The following is a 17775-nucleotide window of genomic DNA, read 5'->3' on the forward strand; positions in this document are numbered from 1 at the left end:
AATCTGGAAATCAGTATGAAGATTCCTTGGAAAACTTGAAATGGAACTACCATTTGACCCAGTTATCCCACTCAATTTATACCCACAGGACTTAAAAACAGCATACTACATTGATGCAGCCAGATCAATATTTATAGCAGCTCAATTCACATTAGCAAATTATGGAAACAACCTAGATGCCCATCAGTAGAATGGATAAAGAAAATGTGGTATAACTACACAATATTGCAAAAAATGGAATATTACTCAGCATTAAAAGAGAATAAAATCATGGCATTTGCAGGTAAATGGATGGAACTGGAGAATATAATGTTAAATGAAGTAACCCAATCCCAAAAACCCAAATGTGGAATGTTTTCTCTGATATGAGGATGCTGATCTATAATGGGGAGGTGGGGGAGAGCATGGGAGGAATGGAGGAACTTTAGATAGGGCAAAGGGGAGGGAGTGGAAGGGTGGGGACATGGAGGTAGGGAAAACGTTGGAATGAGATGTACATCATTACCCTAAGTAAATGTACGAAGAAATGCGTGGTGTGAAAATACTTTGTGTACAATGAGAAATGAAAATTGTGTTCTATATATGTACTATGAAGTGAAATGCATTCTGCTGTCACATATAACAAATTATAATAAATAATTTTTTAAAAAAAATTTATTCAATATACAGATATTGAGAGGACCATAAGGCAATGAAACCTCAGAGTCAATGGGTATACGTAAAACCCAGATCTCAGTTTCTCAATACTATTCCCAATTAGAAGGAATTATATTTCCTCAGAAAAATAGCTGATACAAGAACTGGAGCAGGACAAGATTAACTTAGAGCATTTTATCCTACTGGAAAGCAAGAGGTATGCAAAAACTGACAGGAATATATAAAAAAAGTCACAGATGCCCCCCGCTATAATGCTTCCATTGCCAAATCTGGGGCAGATTATTTTGAGCATCAAAATAAAAATAAAATAATGGCTTATATTTCACAAATATAGAGTTCAATATGATATAAAAATGAATAAGAATGGACAGCTGTTAGCCACAGGATACCAAAAAATACACAAGAATGATGTTAATCAGAAAATAATCACAATTAAAGGTTATTATAGCAATAGACTATCATAGGTAAACAGTTGTAGATATCATAGTCATTTTAAGTCAAAGTTAGATGAAGAACAGAATATTTACAAAAATTATCTAATAATTTCAAAGATAAAATGATGACTTCATAGTGGGGAGACCTGGAAGATAATCATTTTAACATCTCCAGTATTGGTACAAGTTGATTCCATGTGCCTTCTGTCATGATATGCACTTCATTTCTGTGGTATTCCTATCAAAAATAAATCACCTGACTACTCATGAGTGAAAACAAGACAAACCTAAGTTTAGGGATATTCTGTAAAATAATCCAACTATACTTTTCAAAAAATAACAAGATGGGGGGGGGGGATTTAAAAGACCAAGGAGAAGTTCCAGAGTAAATGACATTAGAGAGACATGACAACTAAAAGCCAATGAATGACCCAGCATCAACCAGATTGGTAGACCAGAGAAAATGAACTAAGGAGAAAATAATTAGCTATTAGTGGGACAATAGACAAATTTAAATATGGTCATCAGATTACACATTGATACTGTATCAGTGTTGTATTTCCTGATCTTGATAACTGGACCGTGGGTTTGTAAAGGAATATCCTTGTGCTTGGAAAATACATATTGAAGTATTTAGTGTTAGTATTAATTCCCCCATCTTAACCCTCAGATAATTCATTAAAAATGTTTTAAGTTCACTCTAGTTATGGGTAGGGAGGTGTACTTATTACCTACCACATTCTTTTTGCAAGTCATTCAGTTCCCATATTTTCTGTGTCCTTATGACAGTTCATTTACTGGATTACTGAGGGTACATGGATGTTCCATATAGAGGACCACTGGGAAAACATGGTTATAACACATGAAGCAACATTTTTTTTCCTTCATAAGAGAAAAAGTAACCACCACCAGATTAAATGATATAGGAATTTAGAAGTTTTAAATTAAGTGGTGGAATGATATTTTAGGGATAATGGGCCACAGTAGCCCACAAGATGACCTTGAAATAGATTTGTTTGATTATAAAACACAGGAAACCTCAGAGTTAATGGTTCCATATTTTAATAATATCAATCTTTATTTTCCTAAAGCTTTGTGGTCACATCTCGTTCACCACTAGGCAACAAGGCTATCAGAATTTAACTAACAATAAGACAAAAATTTGAAAGAATCAACAAAAAGCTCCTGGAACTAATAAGCGATTACAATTTCAGGATGCAAGGTTAATACACAAAGTCAATTGCTCTCCTATATATCAGCAATTGAAGTGTAATTTGAAATTAAAAACAATACCATTTACATTAACATCCCCAAAATAAAATATTTAGGCATAAATGTAACAATATATTTACACACACATATATACAAATTGTATGAGGAAAAACTACAAAATCTGATGAACGAAATCAAATAAATGAATAAATGGTGACCTATTCCATGTTCTTAGATGATGGGAAAACAGTCTGTCAAGTTATCAGTTCCCAACTTGATCTGTAGATTTGAAACAATCTCAATTAAAGGCCCAGGAAAAAGGGGCTGGGGTTGTGGCTCAGCGGTAGAACGCTCGCCCAGCACATGTGAGGTGCTGGGTTCAATCCTTAGCACCACCTAAAAAATAAATATAATAAAGGCATTGTGTCCAACTACAACTAAAAAAAAAAAAAAAAAACTTAAAAAAAAAAAGGTCCAGAAAGTTATTTTGTGAATAGCAACATTCTGAAATTCATTTGCAGAACACCATAGCCATTTTGGAAGATAGTTTGGCAGTTTTTTTTACAAAACTAAATATACTAAAAAAATTTTTTTTAAAAAAGCTAAATATACTCTTACCATACAATCTTTTCATGGCTCTGTAGCTCGCCTCTTTTCTGAGCACTGAATAATGTTACATTGTATTGCTATAGTACTCTCTATCATTTACCTACCAAAGAACATCTTGGTTGTTTTTAAGTTTGGGCAATTATTAATAAAGTTGCCATAAACATCTATGTGCAGATTTTATATGAACATTAATTTTCAATTCATTTGGGTAAATACCTATAAGTGCACTCACTCATATGGTAAGGACGTGTTAGTTTTACATGTTTTTGTAACCAAATATTCTCAAATTCTACTTCCTATATAGTGGAATAACTTCCCAGGAGACCAACCTATGTATAACAATTATAAACACTTAAAAAAAAATTCTCTTAAGGCTCTGGAGAGTCCACAAAGCCAAACAATTCTGGAGAGTCAACATGGAAGGGGCCAGCATAGGGTGTTTCCTGGTGTTAGGGCTTTCTACTAAGAATGAGACACACAGGCAAAGCGTGGCACAGAACAGCGGAAGTTCCCATGGAGAACCACCATCCTTTGGGCCTGAGGAAGGCAGAGCAAAGGACAAAGTGGGAGGAAAATTCTGGAAAGAAAAGAGGCTGAGAAGTGTTTGTGTGTGGAAAATGTACAAGTCTCTGGCTGAATTCTGAACCACCATGTTCAGATGGCAAACAGCTCAGCTAAGAAAAAGCACCTAAATGGAGATCTGAGCTATCATCCAAAAGTGTGACAGTTTTTAGTTCAAGTTTAACCATATTTATTGTCTGCTAAAAGAAAAGTAACTTGGCCAGGCACAGTGGCCCACACCTGTAATTTCAGGGACTCAGACTGAGGCAAGAGGTCAAAAGTTCAAGGTCAGCCTCAGCAAGTTAGTGAGGCCCTCAGCAACTTAGCAAGAACCTGTCTCAAAAAATAAAAAGGGTTGTGGATGTAGCTCTGTGGCTAATTACCCCTGGGTTCTATCCCCAGCCCCAAAGAGAAAAAATTAACTCTTTGGAGGAATACAGTCCAGAGTCCCCACAACATAACATTCTAAATGTCTAGGATACAATCCCCAAATATTAGATATCTAAAGGAACAGTGTGGCTGGGGAGAGGCAGAGTCAATCAAAAAAGATCAAACCCAAGATGACCCAGATAAGTAAATATCAGACAAGAACTTATATTGTTTTTTTTAAATATGAATAAGCCTAGAAATAACATATATATATATATATATATATATATATATATATATATATATATATATGACTAAATAGAAATTTTAAAACTGAAAAATAAAAATATCTGCAATTTTTGTTAAATGACTGAGATTTGCAGAATAACAAGTGATCTAACCATCTTAATTGGAGTTTCATAAAGATAGGAAGGAAGAGAAAGGCACAGAAAAGAATATTTGAGTAGAAATGCACCAAAAAAAAAAAAAAAAAATCCAAAACCTGGTAAAATGCATAACTAAAAACAAACAAAAAAAACAACAATAACAAAAAGCTAAGCAAAACTTAAATAGAACAAGTACAACTCGGCCCATCATATGACCAAAGTGCTGAAATTCAAAACTAGAAGAAATCATGAAAGCAAACAGGAAAATTACATACTGCATTCAGGGAAACAATCTGAATGGCCACCAATACCACCCTGGAAACCCTGAACGCTAAAAGGTGGGCTCTTTGCAGTACTGAAATAAGACACAATTTTAAGAAAAATATTGTTTCAATTAATATTCAGAAAATATTTTATACTTTAAGGTTGTTCTGAAATCAAAAGTAGCATAATAAATTTACATATCTAAACATAAATAAGCAAAATTGGTTTTAAATTGCTCTTTTCAGAGAAATATCCAAACAAAAATGGTGATCTAATTGCTTTTTCACTGCCCTTCACATTTTTTAATGAAGGCTCAATCAATGTGCAAGAGACATGATTTTAAAAGGTAGAGAAACTTTCCATTCTATATTTGTTTGAAAGGCTTGGTAATCTACAAGCTTTGTAAAATGACTTCCCACATTAAAAACTATAAGAAATCAACTTAGAGCCTGCTTAAAAGAAATAAGAAAAGCATGAGGGAACAGTTTTCACTATAGGATGTGCCTGTCCTCCTGACATTTTATGTCCATAGTCATGTATATTCACTTTGGTCAAAAGAAGAACTGCCTGTCATTTCTATATGTTCATGAAATTTTTATCCGAAAATCAAATCTTCTAATGACAAATTTCCTTCCAAGTACCTGACACCAGTTGTTGAGGGTGTCTTGGTTGTTTTTGCTTTGCCTTGGAGCCCCCAGACACTTCAATCAGCAATTTCTACTTTCTAGAGTTAGCTCAGAATGTGGCAGGCAATAAGCCTTTAAAAAAAAAAAAAAAGTATAGCTAGTCAATGCCTTGACAGATAAACTATTTTCCTAGAGAAATGGTAAAAAATTAATGCAGTACTTCAAAAGAACAAGCTATGCAGCTTTTATTTACCATTTAATGTCTTCTTGGCATGGGACAGATTTTCCTTTCAAAGAAGGCTTATTACATGCTTTGCTAGCCAAGTACATATTGCGGACGATTCTGTGAAGACGTCGCATACAAAATACAAAAATCTGTCACATATACATCCATTTAACAACAGCTTATACATTACAGTGAGTGTCGATATCAAAATAATTCCCTGGACTTAACAAGCAGCATGAATATATTGTGGCACTAGAACCAAGATACATCCCACAAAGGACCCATGTTCAGAAGTGCAACTGTTAGTAGAGCAGACAACTGAGACCGTATCTTTGTTTCCTTTTTCTTTTTCATAATACATAAGTGAAAAAAGGGCAACATAACAGGAATTTGGTGGAAGTCTTGTGCACGAAGATTTGTCACAGGAAGACCCTCTGGGAACTATAAATTGAATATAAACATTCAAATTGCTCTTTATCACCCAAAATACAACTGTATACCACTTTCATGGTTATTTCCAGTTGCCACAGTTCAGGTATCTCCCCTCTCACATATCAATAAATTTGTGAAGCTGTAGATAATGCACTAATGTCAGGAATAAGGAATTCAGTAAGAGAGCCTACAAACTGGTTGTTTATATGACAAGAAGCTCTGAGCTTATAGGGAGAAATATAATCAAAATCCATTCCAGATAGCTTTAAATAATGAAGACTGATGAAAGAGGTATGCATGGGAACTTTAGCCATTTGTTCATCATCATCAACATTCTGCACTTACAGACTCTCAGTTATTGACCTGTTTAAATAAATGTGTGTACACCAAACATAAGCTGCACTGTGAGAAAATAATTTATCATGAGTAGATGTGTAAATGGTTTGGCTGGTCAAGATGAAGGCGTTAAGTATATAAATTAGAAATGTGCTTAGAAAGCTAAAAGAAATGTAACTCAAAAGCACTAAGTTTTGGCAGACAGAGTGAGTGTGAGGTGATGTCAGCACCATTCTCAGCACCAAGGGAAATTCCCAATATTAAATAACCAAAAAGCTTTAAAAGCACAAAATTTGATGAGGTTTCAACACCTGCTACAGACCATTTGCACAGATCTTGCCCTTCTTTATATTATCACTTTCTGAACATCCCTGACCTGCACTACCCTCTTGACAAGGAAGCATATCCTCCATACTGTAAATGAAAGTCAGAGGGCATTTAGTGGAGGGGAAATGCTGATCTGGAAAATACCAAGTCCTGTGAGTCACAGCTTTCTGAAGAACATCCAAGCAAGTTATTCTCAAATGGAAGTCTACAAGAGGTTCCATAAAATTCACAACTACATTTCAGTATCAGCAAAGAGAGTTTGGTAATAAACACTGAAAATTTTTATTTGTAAATCCTTTTCCTAATCAGAAGTAATCCCAAACATAACACATTCAGATAAATTTAGGTACTATCCATGGCAGTGTTTTTCAAACTATGAGTAGTAACCCAGTTGAGTAAAGAAATGAATTTAGTGGGTCTGAAGAATTTACAACAGAGAGAAATCAAAGTGTATCACACATAGTGACTATGTATTATTTCACAAAAGATTTATTTCAGTTAAAGATTTTATATTCAGACATACACACACACACACACACACACACACACACACATTCTGTTCTGGATCATGAAGTAAAAGTTATTTTTATTATGAGTCACAGCCAAAACAGTATGAAATGCACAGTGGTCAATGGAGACAACCAATGCTAATAAATATAGAGTTTCCACCAAAAATAATAAACATGGAGATTCCTGGTGTTGATGCAATAAGGGAACAGTACTGCATGTAAATCAATCTTGTGCCGTGGAATCCAAGGCAAGCTAAAGAGTCCTTAGCTAACCATAAACACGTAGGTTAAAATTACCCTATACTCTTAGGCAGGGGTATGAGCAGCAGAAGGAAGGAAACTCTGGCTACAATTATCTACTTGGAGTGATATGCTATTTTAAGAAAATGCATTAAAAAGAGGTAATTTCGTGATGGTTAATTAATAGGCTCTCCTTCTACCCTACAAAGTCAGACTATTAGCATAAAAATGAGTAAAAAATTTTAAGTTGTCATAACAATTTTGAGATTACAAATGGTCTAAATCAAGGCAGTCTGCGATTTTTTGTTTTGGGTTTTGCAAAATATGCAACCACAGATACAGATAGAGGAACAATCTTGTCTTCTACTTTAATCTGCCTGTAAAAGGACTTTGATTAGAATCACATGGAGCCCAAACTTGTGCTCTCAACCTGTAAAGATGCTAAACAATCACTTTCTAAAAATTTAACCGTTGAACACATGAAATGTTGAGCTTTTGACTTTGAAGAACCCAATGATAAAGAGTCAATCAAGGACTGTTGTCAGCCACCCTCAATGTACTTCATCTTTGGAATTTCTGGGGTAGGCCATGGTTAGCAATGATTTTGGCGTCAGGCTGTAAAAGAGAGTGTAGTGGGCAGGATGTTTAACACCTGATCTGCCCTTGGCACAGGGCTCAGAAAGTAATTTATATCACCTCCAATCCTATTTCCTCAGGTATAAAAGAAGAGGTTAAAGTGATTTATAGGAAACCATCCTGAAATAACTTTAGCTTGGATAGCTAAGATTTTTATCCAGCTTGCTCTGCAACTCTCTATAATTCCTTTTATAATAGCTTTAATTCTTTTAACAACTATTTCTGCCCGTCTCATTTACAATCAATCACCTCGCAAACACCCAAGGTTCATTTAAGCTCAGCCCACGTTTAAAAAAAAAAAAAAAAAGAGTCAAGTTAAAATAAAGCTAATAAGGAACAAAATTTAAGGCTTTTTTTTTTTTTTATTTCAGCCAAGGAATGATGCATGCTACAGATTAATCTTTACTCTTCCCCACTTGGTTTTTTAAAGAATACCACCATTTCAACCCCCAATAAACATGGCACTTGTTTCTTCCCCTTCTCATTTATTCCAGATTTTCAAGTGTTTTCTTAAGTAATGATGCTTTCTCCTGCAGTTCAGGTCTGCTATCTGTCTCCATAGTAGCTAAAGACTCAATCAGGAGCACTCTGCATTCAGATGTCAAACTTTCCCACTGTTTAGATTCTGTATGGAAAAAGAAAAAAAGAGAAAGAAACCAAAGAACTCTTACAGAACAAGCAAGAAAAAAAACTGAAACTCTTCCACATATCCTATACCCAAAATAAATACAAAGCAAGCCCTTGAAGTACATAATAATCATAGGTTCAATGGGTAGCTCAAAACCCAAGTACTGAGAGTAGCCTGACAGCTACTCAGAGTGTCTCACCCCTCTTTCCCAGTAGCATTGAAGCAAAGTGAAAGGAACTGTACCACAACAAAGTGGGAAGAAGGAAGCACTGAGGAAGGCAGAGTGTCAAGATACACTCAGTGGAAAAAAATCCCTAATTGCAAAGTTGGCTTAAGCAGAAACTTTATGACTCATTTCTTTAAAGAAAGTTAACAGAACTATATACATTCTGAAATTGTAGAAAATAAGAAATTATACCAAGTCTTAAATTACATTTTTAAGGTTTTGCCATTTTCTAGCAATGTGGCATCAAGCAAGTTATTAATAACCATTTAGCCTCACTTTCCTCATCTAGAATATATCAGCACCTCTCTGGCAAACTGAGAATTCAGTAATCTAAGTGCCTAGCTCTTTTATTTCAACAAGGAAAAAGGGACTTTGTGATGTTTACCATTAACTGCTAAGCAAAGATAGAAAAACAAACAGCAAATCCACAAGGCTGTGGAGAAAACTGTTCCATCTTCTGCATTCTTAACCATGGGGTAAAAACAATAAAAAATAGAGGAAAAACAAAACAGGCTTCCTTTTGAAATCAGCAACAAAAACAAAACTGGAGAAAATGCTGGCCATTTTTTTTCCCTACCACTGATGCAATAGACCATTAGAAGAAACTTGCTTCTGAATAAAGTTTTTTAAAAAGAAAGAAAATGGGGAAAAAGAAATATGACTTTTAAAAAAGTGCTATTATCAAATCTGATGACTCAAGTGGGTAAGTGTAAAATGTTTTCAATCTTCTTTCCAGTAGTGTCACTCTGCTTATTTATATGTATACACTGAAGTCTATTATGCCATTGTCAAACACTTCCGTAATTAACCAAGATTAAATCAGAATTAATGATGGAAACAGAAACTTTATTACTCTGGGATAAATACAACCTAATAATACATGAGAAGTATATAGAAGTATCAAACCCTTAAATTTAATAATTTTAGCTTTGTATATTCTACTTGATATGCACATATATAAATTTGTATTTTAGAGTATAAGCAAAAACAAAACAAAACATTTCTAAATTATATGCCATAAAGGGTCTTGGTTTGCTGGTCCTCCAACCAGAACTATCAAAAACTCACCTTCAAGTTTTTTAAGCAGTAATTCTATCACAGATAAAGCTTCTGTTCTCACAGATGAGTAGGTCTTATTTTCTAAGAAGAAAATCACACAGTTCATATGTATGCCTTAAAGACAGAACTTCTAAGATTACAGTCACTAAAGATGTTCAGAACTTGTAACCCCATAGAAAGCTACAACTTTTGTTGTTATTGTTTGCTTTTGTTTTTTCTAAGTGAGCTTCCCCTTGCTAATTACTATCAAATACTTGAAATGTGCTACATATCCACATTCCTCACTTTGGGGGACAGAGGGGACTATCAGCCAAATATACCAATCACTACAACATGGTAATAAAGAACTCATTTTAGAAGTGGGAAATCAAAAGACACTATCTCAAACATAGCATCTTCACATCATAGCTAAGAAAGGTCTTCAGGTTTCCATGATCCTCCTCCTTTTACCAAAGAACATTATACAACCCAATGTTTAGACCAACTCAGGGACACCTGAAACCCTACAAAGACAAAGTTGTTAGCTGTCAATTCATTAACCATAAAAGCATGCCAACTCCAAGAGGTGCAACTAAATTATGCCTTGTTGGTATCTACTCTTAGATGTGGCATCTAGTTCACAGTGAAATTATATACCAAAAAATTAATACAAAACCAAGCCCAAGGTAGGGAAAGAAGTGCTACAAAAAATGATGGTGGGGCTGGGGATGTGGCTCAAGTGGTAGTGTGCTCGCCTAGCATGCGTAGGGCACTGGGTTCGATTCTCAGCACCACATAAAAACAAAATAAAAATGTTGTGTCCACCTGAAAATAAAAAACAAATATTAAAAAAAAAAAAAAAAGATGGTGACTTGCCAAGAGGATGTAAGAGGTCAGCTTAAAGGGGCTTCCACTGGAGAAATGAGACAATTTAAAGTAATAAATTACTTAAGAAAAATAATTAACTGTAACTCATTGGGAGGTGGGGGGATTGGAAGGAATCCATAAATCAATACCAGTCAATAAACAAACACATAGGGAGAAGAAAAAAATTTCTTACAAAAGTATACTGGCTACCAAATGGCAAATGTTGAAAGTGCTCGAGTTGAAAAAAATCATAAAAAATTGGTTCAAGGAAGAATTATGAATTCATGCCATATAGAGAAGACATTTTGAAGAGGAGAAATTTGCACGGTCTTAATAGTGTCTTCTCAAAGACTGCTTGCTAGATGCAGTTTTAAAGGAGATTATTTAAATGGTCTTAAAAGTTATGTTCCCACAGGCTGCTAATTAGACAGAACAGAAAAAAATAGAAAATATACAGTACAGAGAATCACTAATACCTTGGTAAGGTAATCAAAATCAATGTCACAAATGGATATAAACACAGTGTGCGCCTCTTGATGCGAGGAAAAACAGTATGACCTATGTAATATCCCAACTGGAAATTCATAAGCCAGATCTAATCATGAGGAAACGTCAAAGAACAAATTACAAACATTCCATTTTTCAAAAAGAGGAGAGAGAACCAGGTGTGGTGGGATACAACTACCTTCAGCAGCTTGGGAGGCTGAGGCAGGAGAATCCCTAGTTCAAAGCCAGCCTCAGAAATTTTGCAAGACCCTGTCTCAAAATAAAAAATAAAAATGGGCTGGGGTTGCAGCTTAGTGGTTAAGTGCCCCTTGGTTCAATCCCTGGTAACAGAATGGGGGTGCGTATGTGGTTATTCTTCAAAACTGTCAAAGGCTGAAGAAGTATTCCAGATTAAGTTTCTTTTAAACTAAATATGTATAACAACTAAAGCAGTAAATTATCCTTGACTGAATTCTTTAATGAAAACAATTCTGAGGAAATCCTATAAATAAAATTACTGAAAAAAAAGACAGAATATGAATGGTAAAAATTTGATAACACTACATCTGTGTCATTATCTAAGCTTAATAACTATACTATTGTTATATAAAAGAATGCACAGTGAAAATGTAAAAATAAAGGGGTGTAATATAAGCAATAATATACCTTCAAATGTTTCAGAAAAAGGACCAAATATGTAGAAAGCCAAAGGATAAAGGCAATAGGACAAAATGAGCAAAAGTGGACACCATAAGTGAACTACTTGTTGCAATTGTTCTGTAAGTTTAAAATTATTTCCAAGTTTAAAAAAAAATTAAATATTTGCCACAAAGGTCTAATCTAGGTGCTAAAATTCTACTATAATTCTAGATTAAAATATCCAGTTTAGGGGGAGTATAATAAGTAGGAGTATAATAAGTATAATAAGTATATGGTCTATACTAAGCAGGACAGTTCGGCAGTTGTTCCAGAAATTTAGTTCCCACAAGATAGGGAATATTGAAAGATAAGTTCCTTAGCTTTAAAATCAGCACTTCTTATCAATTTTGGGTTACTACACTCACCTAAAGAATAAGTGATAGATTTACAAGTTTCCTGGAGAATTTCAGCCAAAGCTGCAGGATCTGCATGTTCTTTTTCCAAAAGCATTAACCTATACAAATCAAAAAGCAAGACACAAATGCTACTAAGAAACATTCTCAAACCATCCTGGCACAACAATTTCTACCTGCATGTTACAATTTGTACTACATCACTTCAGCTACTAGTTTGAAAATTTGTAACAATTCTATTGATTATATACAGAATGCTAGTGGGGGGAGGGAGATAAAGCAAATTACCCCTGAAAAAAGGCATTCATTGACTGAAGAACTCCCAGCTGCACTTTCCATGTGCTGAGTTTTAGCCGTTCACACATCATTTTGCACAGCTCCTGACGATAACCACCTGAGAAAAATAAAATGTAGGACAGAGCAGAAGAAAGTGTGTGAAGGAGTGAGAGAACAAATAAGGAACAGACAGAAAGAGAAGGGGACAGTAAAAGAGGGTAGAGAGACAAGAAGAATAAAGCAGAGGAGGGAAACAATAAATGCCTTTAATTAAAGTCATGAAATCACCACCACCACCCAAAAAACAAAACCTTCAGCATGACTTTGTGTTCAATTTTCAAACAATTTCCTTAATCAGGACCTCTCTTCTCCCAACAAAATTATATCTACTTCCATAAATGTTTGCTTTCAAGGCATATCATCCTCTACAGAACTAAGGCAGCATTTTAACCATATTTCCTTTCCCTTTAAACTCCCTAAATAACACTAATAAAGAAAGCTAAGTTCTGGAGTCCCCCCACACTCTTATAAGCTTCTGCAACCCATATGTTTACCAAGAATCGAGTGCTTGGTCACAAACCTGCTGTCCCAATTGCTACTGTTGTTGTAATTACATAATTAATGTTACACTACCTGATGAATCAGGGGTATAACACTCAGCAAAGGAGCCATTTTTTTAAATGCTATAGGATTTAGTAGGACTCAAACAAATGTAAAAATAAGGGAGGGTGGTAAAAATCTAGAATTCTGCACTAGGTTTGCTTCTTAATTGTAATTTTCTTCTCTATTTTTAAAGAAACAAAAGGTAGGCTGGGGATGTGGCTCAGTGGTAGAGCACTCGCCTCACACATGCGAAACCCAGGGTTCGATCCTCAGAACCACATACAAAAAATTAAAAATAAACAAGTGAAATAAAGGTGTTGTGACCCACTACAACTAAAAAGTCAATATTAAAAAAAAAGAAAAAAGAAATTACAGGTGATACATTCTGAGTAAGATATATGTGAAACTTCAATGTATAACAGTTAAACTCTATAGGAATGGCCTTGGCTCTCTGATCAAAAAAATGTACATTTCTACTTCTAAGTTAAAATGAACTGTTTTGTTTTTATGTCATCTTTTTTATGTAATTCCCTACTTTTTTAGCTTCAGGCAAAAGTTAATAGTCCCAATGGTGAGAAATAAGTGGACTTCCACTAAAATCCATACACTGCACCAAGAGATAATACCACTCGCAAATCTGTACAGTGTCTTTTGGGAAATTCTTCTGATACATCACAAGTATATTTTATACAAAATATACAAATAGAAGTCCACACAAAGCACAAAACCCTTAAGTCTGATTTTAGATAAACAAATCATGAATAATCCACAATACATTTCATAATACTCAAGAATATTGAGATATCCAGAGGGACACAGTATGGAACCCAGAACAAGCAAACTTAAAAGAGTGGCATCAGCCCACATTGAAGGACCTGTCAAAGGACTTAAAACTAACTGCACCCTGATTCAACAATCCTTTAAAAGTACCTGTCCAATTATGAAAAATCTCTCAGTCATGAGTTTCTCAGTGAAACATTTGTCACTTGCTTAGTGAAGATATAGCAGCAAGGCCATCAATTTTGAGACAAAGAGACACTAATAAATTTTTCTGGATTCCTCAGAGTAGAGATAATCAAATAACAGAATAATTCCTATAATCAAGCCAACCACATAAAAATTATCATGGTTGTTATGAACTGTGTCCATCAAAATTCCTATGTTGAAGTCCTAACCACCTCCAGCCTTAGAACACAACTGAATCAGCAAACAGTCTTTAAAAGGGTCATACTGGTGGGCCCTATTCTAATATGGCTTGAGAGAACAAGAGGAGATTAGGATACAGTGTACAGAGGGAAGTCCACATGAAGACACAGGAAGAAGACATCCTGATACAAGCCAAAAAGAAAGGCCTCAAAAGAAATCATCCCTGCTGACACCTTGATTTTAAATTTTTACCCTCCAGTTTTGTGAGAAAATAAATTTCTACTGTTTCAGCTCTCTAGCTTGTGAAACTTTCTTACAGTAGCTCTAATAAAGTAATATAATCATCATGAGGTTATTTGATGATAATGTAGTAAAATTTATATTAGATAATTCTCACTATTATCTAATTGTTCAATCAGGCTCTATAATAATTATTAATTTGCCATACAGAAAATCTATGCTCTTGTAACCTCAGGTTATAGAACTTCTTCAAATGCAGGTTCTGGTGCTTACGTTGGGTCTCCTCATTCCGAGGCCAGGCTTTGCCCAGGCTCTCAAAGGCACCCAGCAAAGACTCCAGCTGCAGTTCTCTTTCCTTCTCATTCTCATCTTCTGTTTTGGTCATCCGGACCCCCATGCTTTCAAGTGAGTTCTAGGATATATCAAAGAACAAAAAAGCAAAATTTATTATTTCATTTTTAAAATTAGAGAAACACTATCAAAGCAATTAAATAAATTACCAAAGTAGGAGACACTGACCAAGAATTAAATGCTAAATTCTCTACCAATAGTTTACCTATTTATAAAATATCTCTAATCTGGGAAGAACTTTAAACAAAAAGTGGGGAAAACACAATATATGTTATGTTTTGCGTACAACCTTAAAAAGACCTGCATTAGACTTAGAATTAACAATGGAAGAAACTTGGTAATGATATAAGCCCAAATTCTTTCTTAATAAACCAGGAATAGACCAGAAGTAACTGGTACAGCTAACTGGTGATATAATCAATTTAAAACAAAAGTCTCCAGATCCATATACTACTGTTATATATGTAACGGAAATTATTTAAACAGTCTTATTACGGAAACAAAATGATAACAAATTGGCAAAATAAGAAACAAGAAAAACTATTTAAAATATTTCATGCTTCAAATAAGTAAACTATATTCCTCTTTCTTTTTAGTGTCCAACCTCTAAAAAAATGTACTTCATTTTCCAAATGAAAGCAGTCTTTATTTTATTTATTTATTTTATCTTATTTATTTATTTTTATGTGGTGCTGAGGACCGAATCGAGTGCCTCACAAGTGCTGGGCAAGTGTTCTACCACTGAGTACCACCCCATCCCAAAACCAGTCTTCTTTTACTAGAATTACCCAGTATATTGCAGAGGCATGACACATGGGCTTATATTTCACTCTAGTGAAATATAAAATATAGAGAGCCAGAATCCCTGAAGACTTCCCGCCTATCATATGAAAGACAAACTTTAATAAAACATGCAATCAGGAAACAGAAATATTTTTTAGCTTTTTTTTCTTTTAAGTACAGACCAGACCTAAGAGAACATAGGTGGTCATTACCTTCTTGATGAGAGGTATGACAATGTCAGAAAACTCCTGGAATCTGTCTTCTTTGGTGGCCTTCAAAACATCAGCTGCACAGCTGATTGCTACGATTTTATATTTAAGATTTTCTCTGCAACACTCCTTCAGAACAGCTTGAAGAATTTCATTTGTGCTGGGTTGATTGGGCACAGACTTTTCCAACTCTGCACTATAGGATCCACAAAAAAGCATCAAAACAGTTAACAAAGGTTACAACTTTCAGATTCAGTTTAAGAAATGACATCTTAATAGAACATTTACCTGCAAGCTGTCACCACACAGGCAATGGCTTTCAATAGTTCTTCCTAAGGAAATGCAAGATGAGGGAATAACTATTAAGCCCATAAATGTCACACTCTCTATACCATGATGACAATTACCTCAGGAATACTGGATAATTATGACAACAAAAATTAACAACATTCATCTAATCTTCAATGTGCTTTGTTGTTATAGGCACATACACCAAGTTTTACTCCAAACCATGAATGCAGGATAATGATCTTAATCTCCATTTCATAAAGGCCTGAGAACATATTTGCCCAAGATCACACAGCAAAAGTATCAACCACAGAATCATGATTACAACTGATATCCAGTATAATACTATTTCCACAATACTGCCTTGGCCACTACTGACCTTTACAAAATAAAGGAGACCATTACATGTTGCCACAATCTCATGTTCTCCACTGAATACTCACTGTATGTCCCTTGTGTAAAAAACAACAGTTTCTAATCACAGACCTCACATGAGCAACTACAGCCCCAGGATTAGAAGCAGCTTGCCTTGGTACTCAACTTTACACAAGCCCAATCCTGACTTATTTATGGGATCAACAGTTACAAATTGATGACACTTGATTTAAGAGATAACTTGGAAAATCAAATATGAAAGATCTATTAATCTCTGCATTCAAGGACATGAGGGTCACACTTTGAGATGAATAGCATATAGTTAAAACCAGGTGAAGTTTACCCAAAACCTCCTACTGGCTAAGAAATCAGCTTCACAAAAACAATACATTTAAAGTCACACAAAACCAGACTCTTATTTTTATAGAAAATGAAATAAGAAGTCATAGTTTTTTGTAGGATACTTTAAATTTAACTAGGAATGTTTTCTTTACCTTTCCTGCCCATGTTCTTCCAGCCAGGCCTTGCAACAATGCACTCAGTATCATTCCCAGATATGGAGGTACTAGAGAGCTGGTCTGTTTTGCAATTGATGCCATGGCAATGGCACCCTGGGCTTTCATCTTCCAAGACTGAGACTGCAATGCCTTCTGGGTAATGGTAATCAATTCCTGCAGGTATAATCGGATGCCTCCAAAGGACCCTGGGTTTAAAATGCAGTTAAAATACTTCTTAAGTGACAGGAAATATTAACTAATTTCTCTTTTTTTAAGTCTGAAGAAAGTCAGTGGCCATCAGTCTAAAGCAATGATTGTCAAACTGTTAAAGCACACCACTCTCAAAGGGAGGAACAGTGGGTGGTGTGGCTTATTTTTATAAGAGTAGGACTACATGAACTTGGATATGTTTCCAGGAAGATGTAGTGCAAGTGATCCATCATACATTAATATGTGTCAGAGTGAAAAAACACTTCTGAGAAACACTACTCCAAAATAATACTGAGCGACATAAAAATCACCATTACACTTTATTTTATTTTATTTTAACTTTGGTACCAGGAATTGAATCTAGGGGCATTCGACCACTGAGCCAAATCTCCAGCCCTTTTTTGTATTTTATTTAGAGACAGGGGCTCATTGAGTTGTTTAGGGCCTTGCTAAGTTGCTGAGGCTGGCTTTGAACTCACAATCCTCCTTCCTCAGCTTCCTGAGCTGCTAAGATTACAGGCGTGCACCAACCATTACACAATTGACTAAAATAAGTAGAGCCCTACTTTGCTTGGGCAGTTTGTTTCTCACATGGACAGCCACAAGTCAAAGAGAAAAGCTCCAAATGCCAACGTTGTGTACTTAGAAATTTGGATTGACTAAAAATTAAATGAGA

At 35.0% G+C, this 17775-nt stretch overlaps 1 protein-coding gene across 5 annotated transcripts in view; it reads right to left on the bottom strand.

Annotated features, from left to right (window-relative positions):
* Window positions 1-5338: 5338 nt before the first annotated feature.
* The window catches only part of Ecpas (Ecm29 proteasome adaptor and scaffold), a 115223-nt gene continuing 102786 nt past the window's right edge, over window positions 5339-17775 (bottom strand). For all 5 annotated transcript variants that reach the window (XM_046451391.2, XM_046451390.2, XM_046451392.2 and 2 more), the window contains 8 exons: window positions 16887-17095; window positions 16018-16061; window positions 15733-15925; window positions 14660-14798; window positions 12410-12515; window positions 12134-12222; window positions 9747-9818; window positions 5339-8449 (listed from right to left, as the gene is read on the bottom strand). In XM_046451391.2, coding sequence (XP_046307347.1) covers window positions 8310-8449; window positions 9747-9818; window positions 12134-12222; window positions 12410-12515; window positions 14660-14798; window positions 15733-15925; window positions 16018-16061; window positions 16887-17095 — 992 coding nt within the window. In that variant the 3' untranslated portion in view covers window positions 5339-8309. The remainder of the gene's footprint in view (window positions 8450-9746; window positions 9819-12133; window positions 12223-12409; window positions 12516-14659; window positions 14799-15732; window positions 15926-16017; window positions 16062-16886; window positions 17096-17775) is intronic.

This window comes from Marmota monax, unplaced genomic scaffold (genome assembly GCF_021218885.2).
Source record: "Marmota monax isolate L192 unplaced genomic scaffold, Marmota_monax_Labrador192_F-V1.1 WCK01_AAM20220418_F8-fsc00020, whole genome shotgun sequence".
NCBI classification, from domain to species: Eukaryota; Metazoa; Chordata; class Mammalia; order Rodentia; family Sciuridae; genus Marmota; species Marmota monax.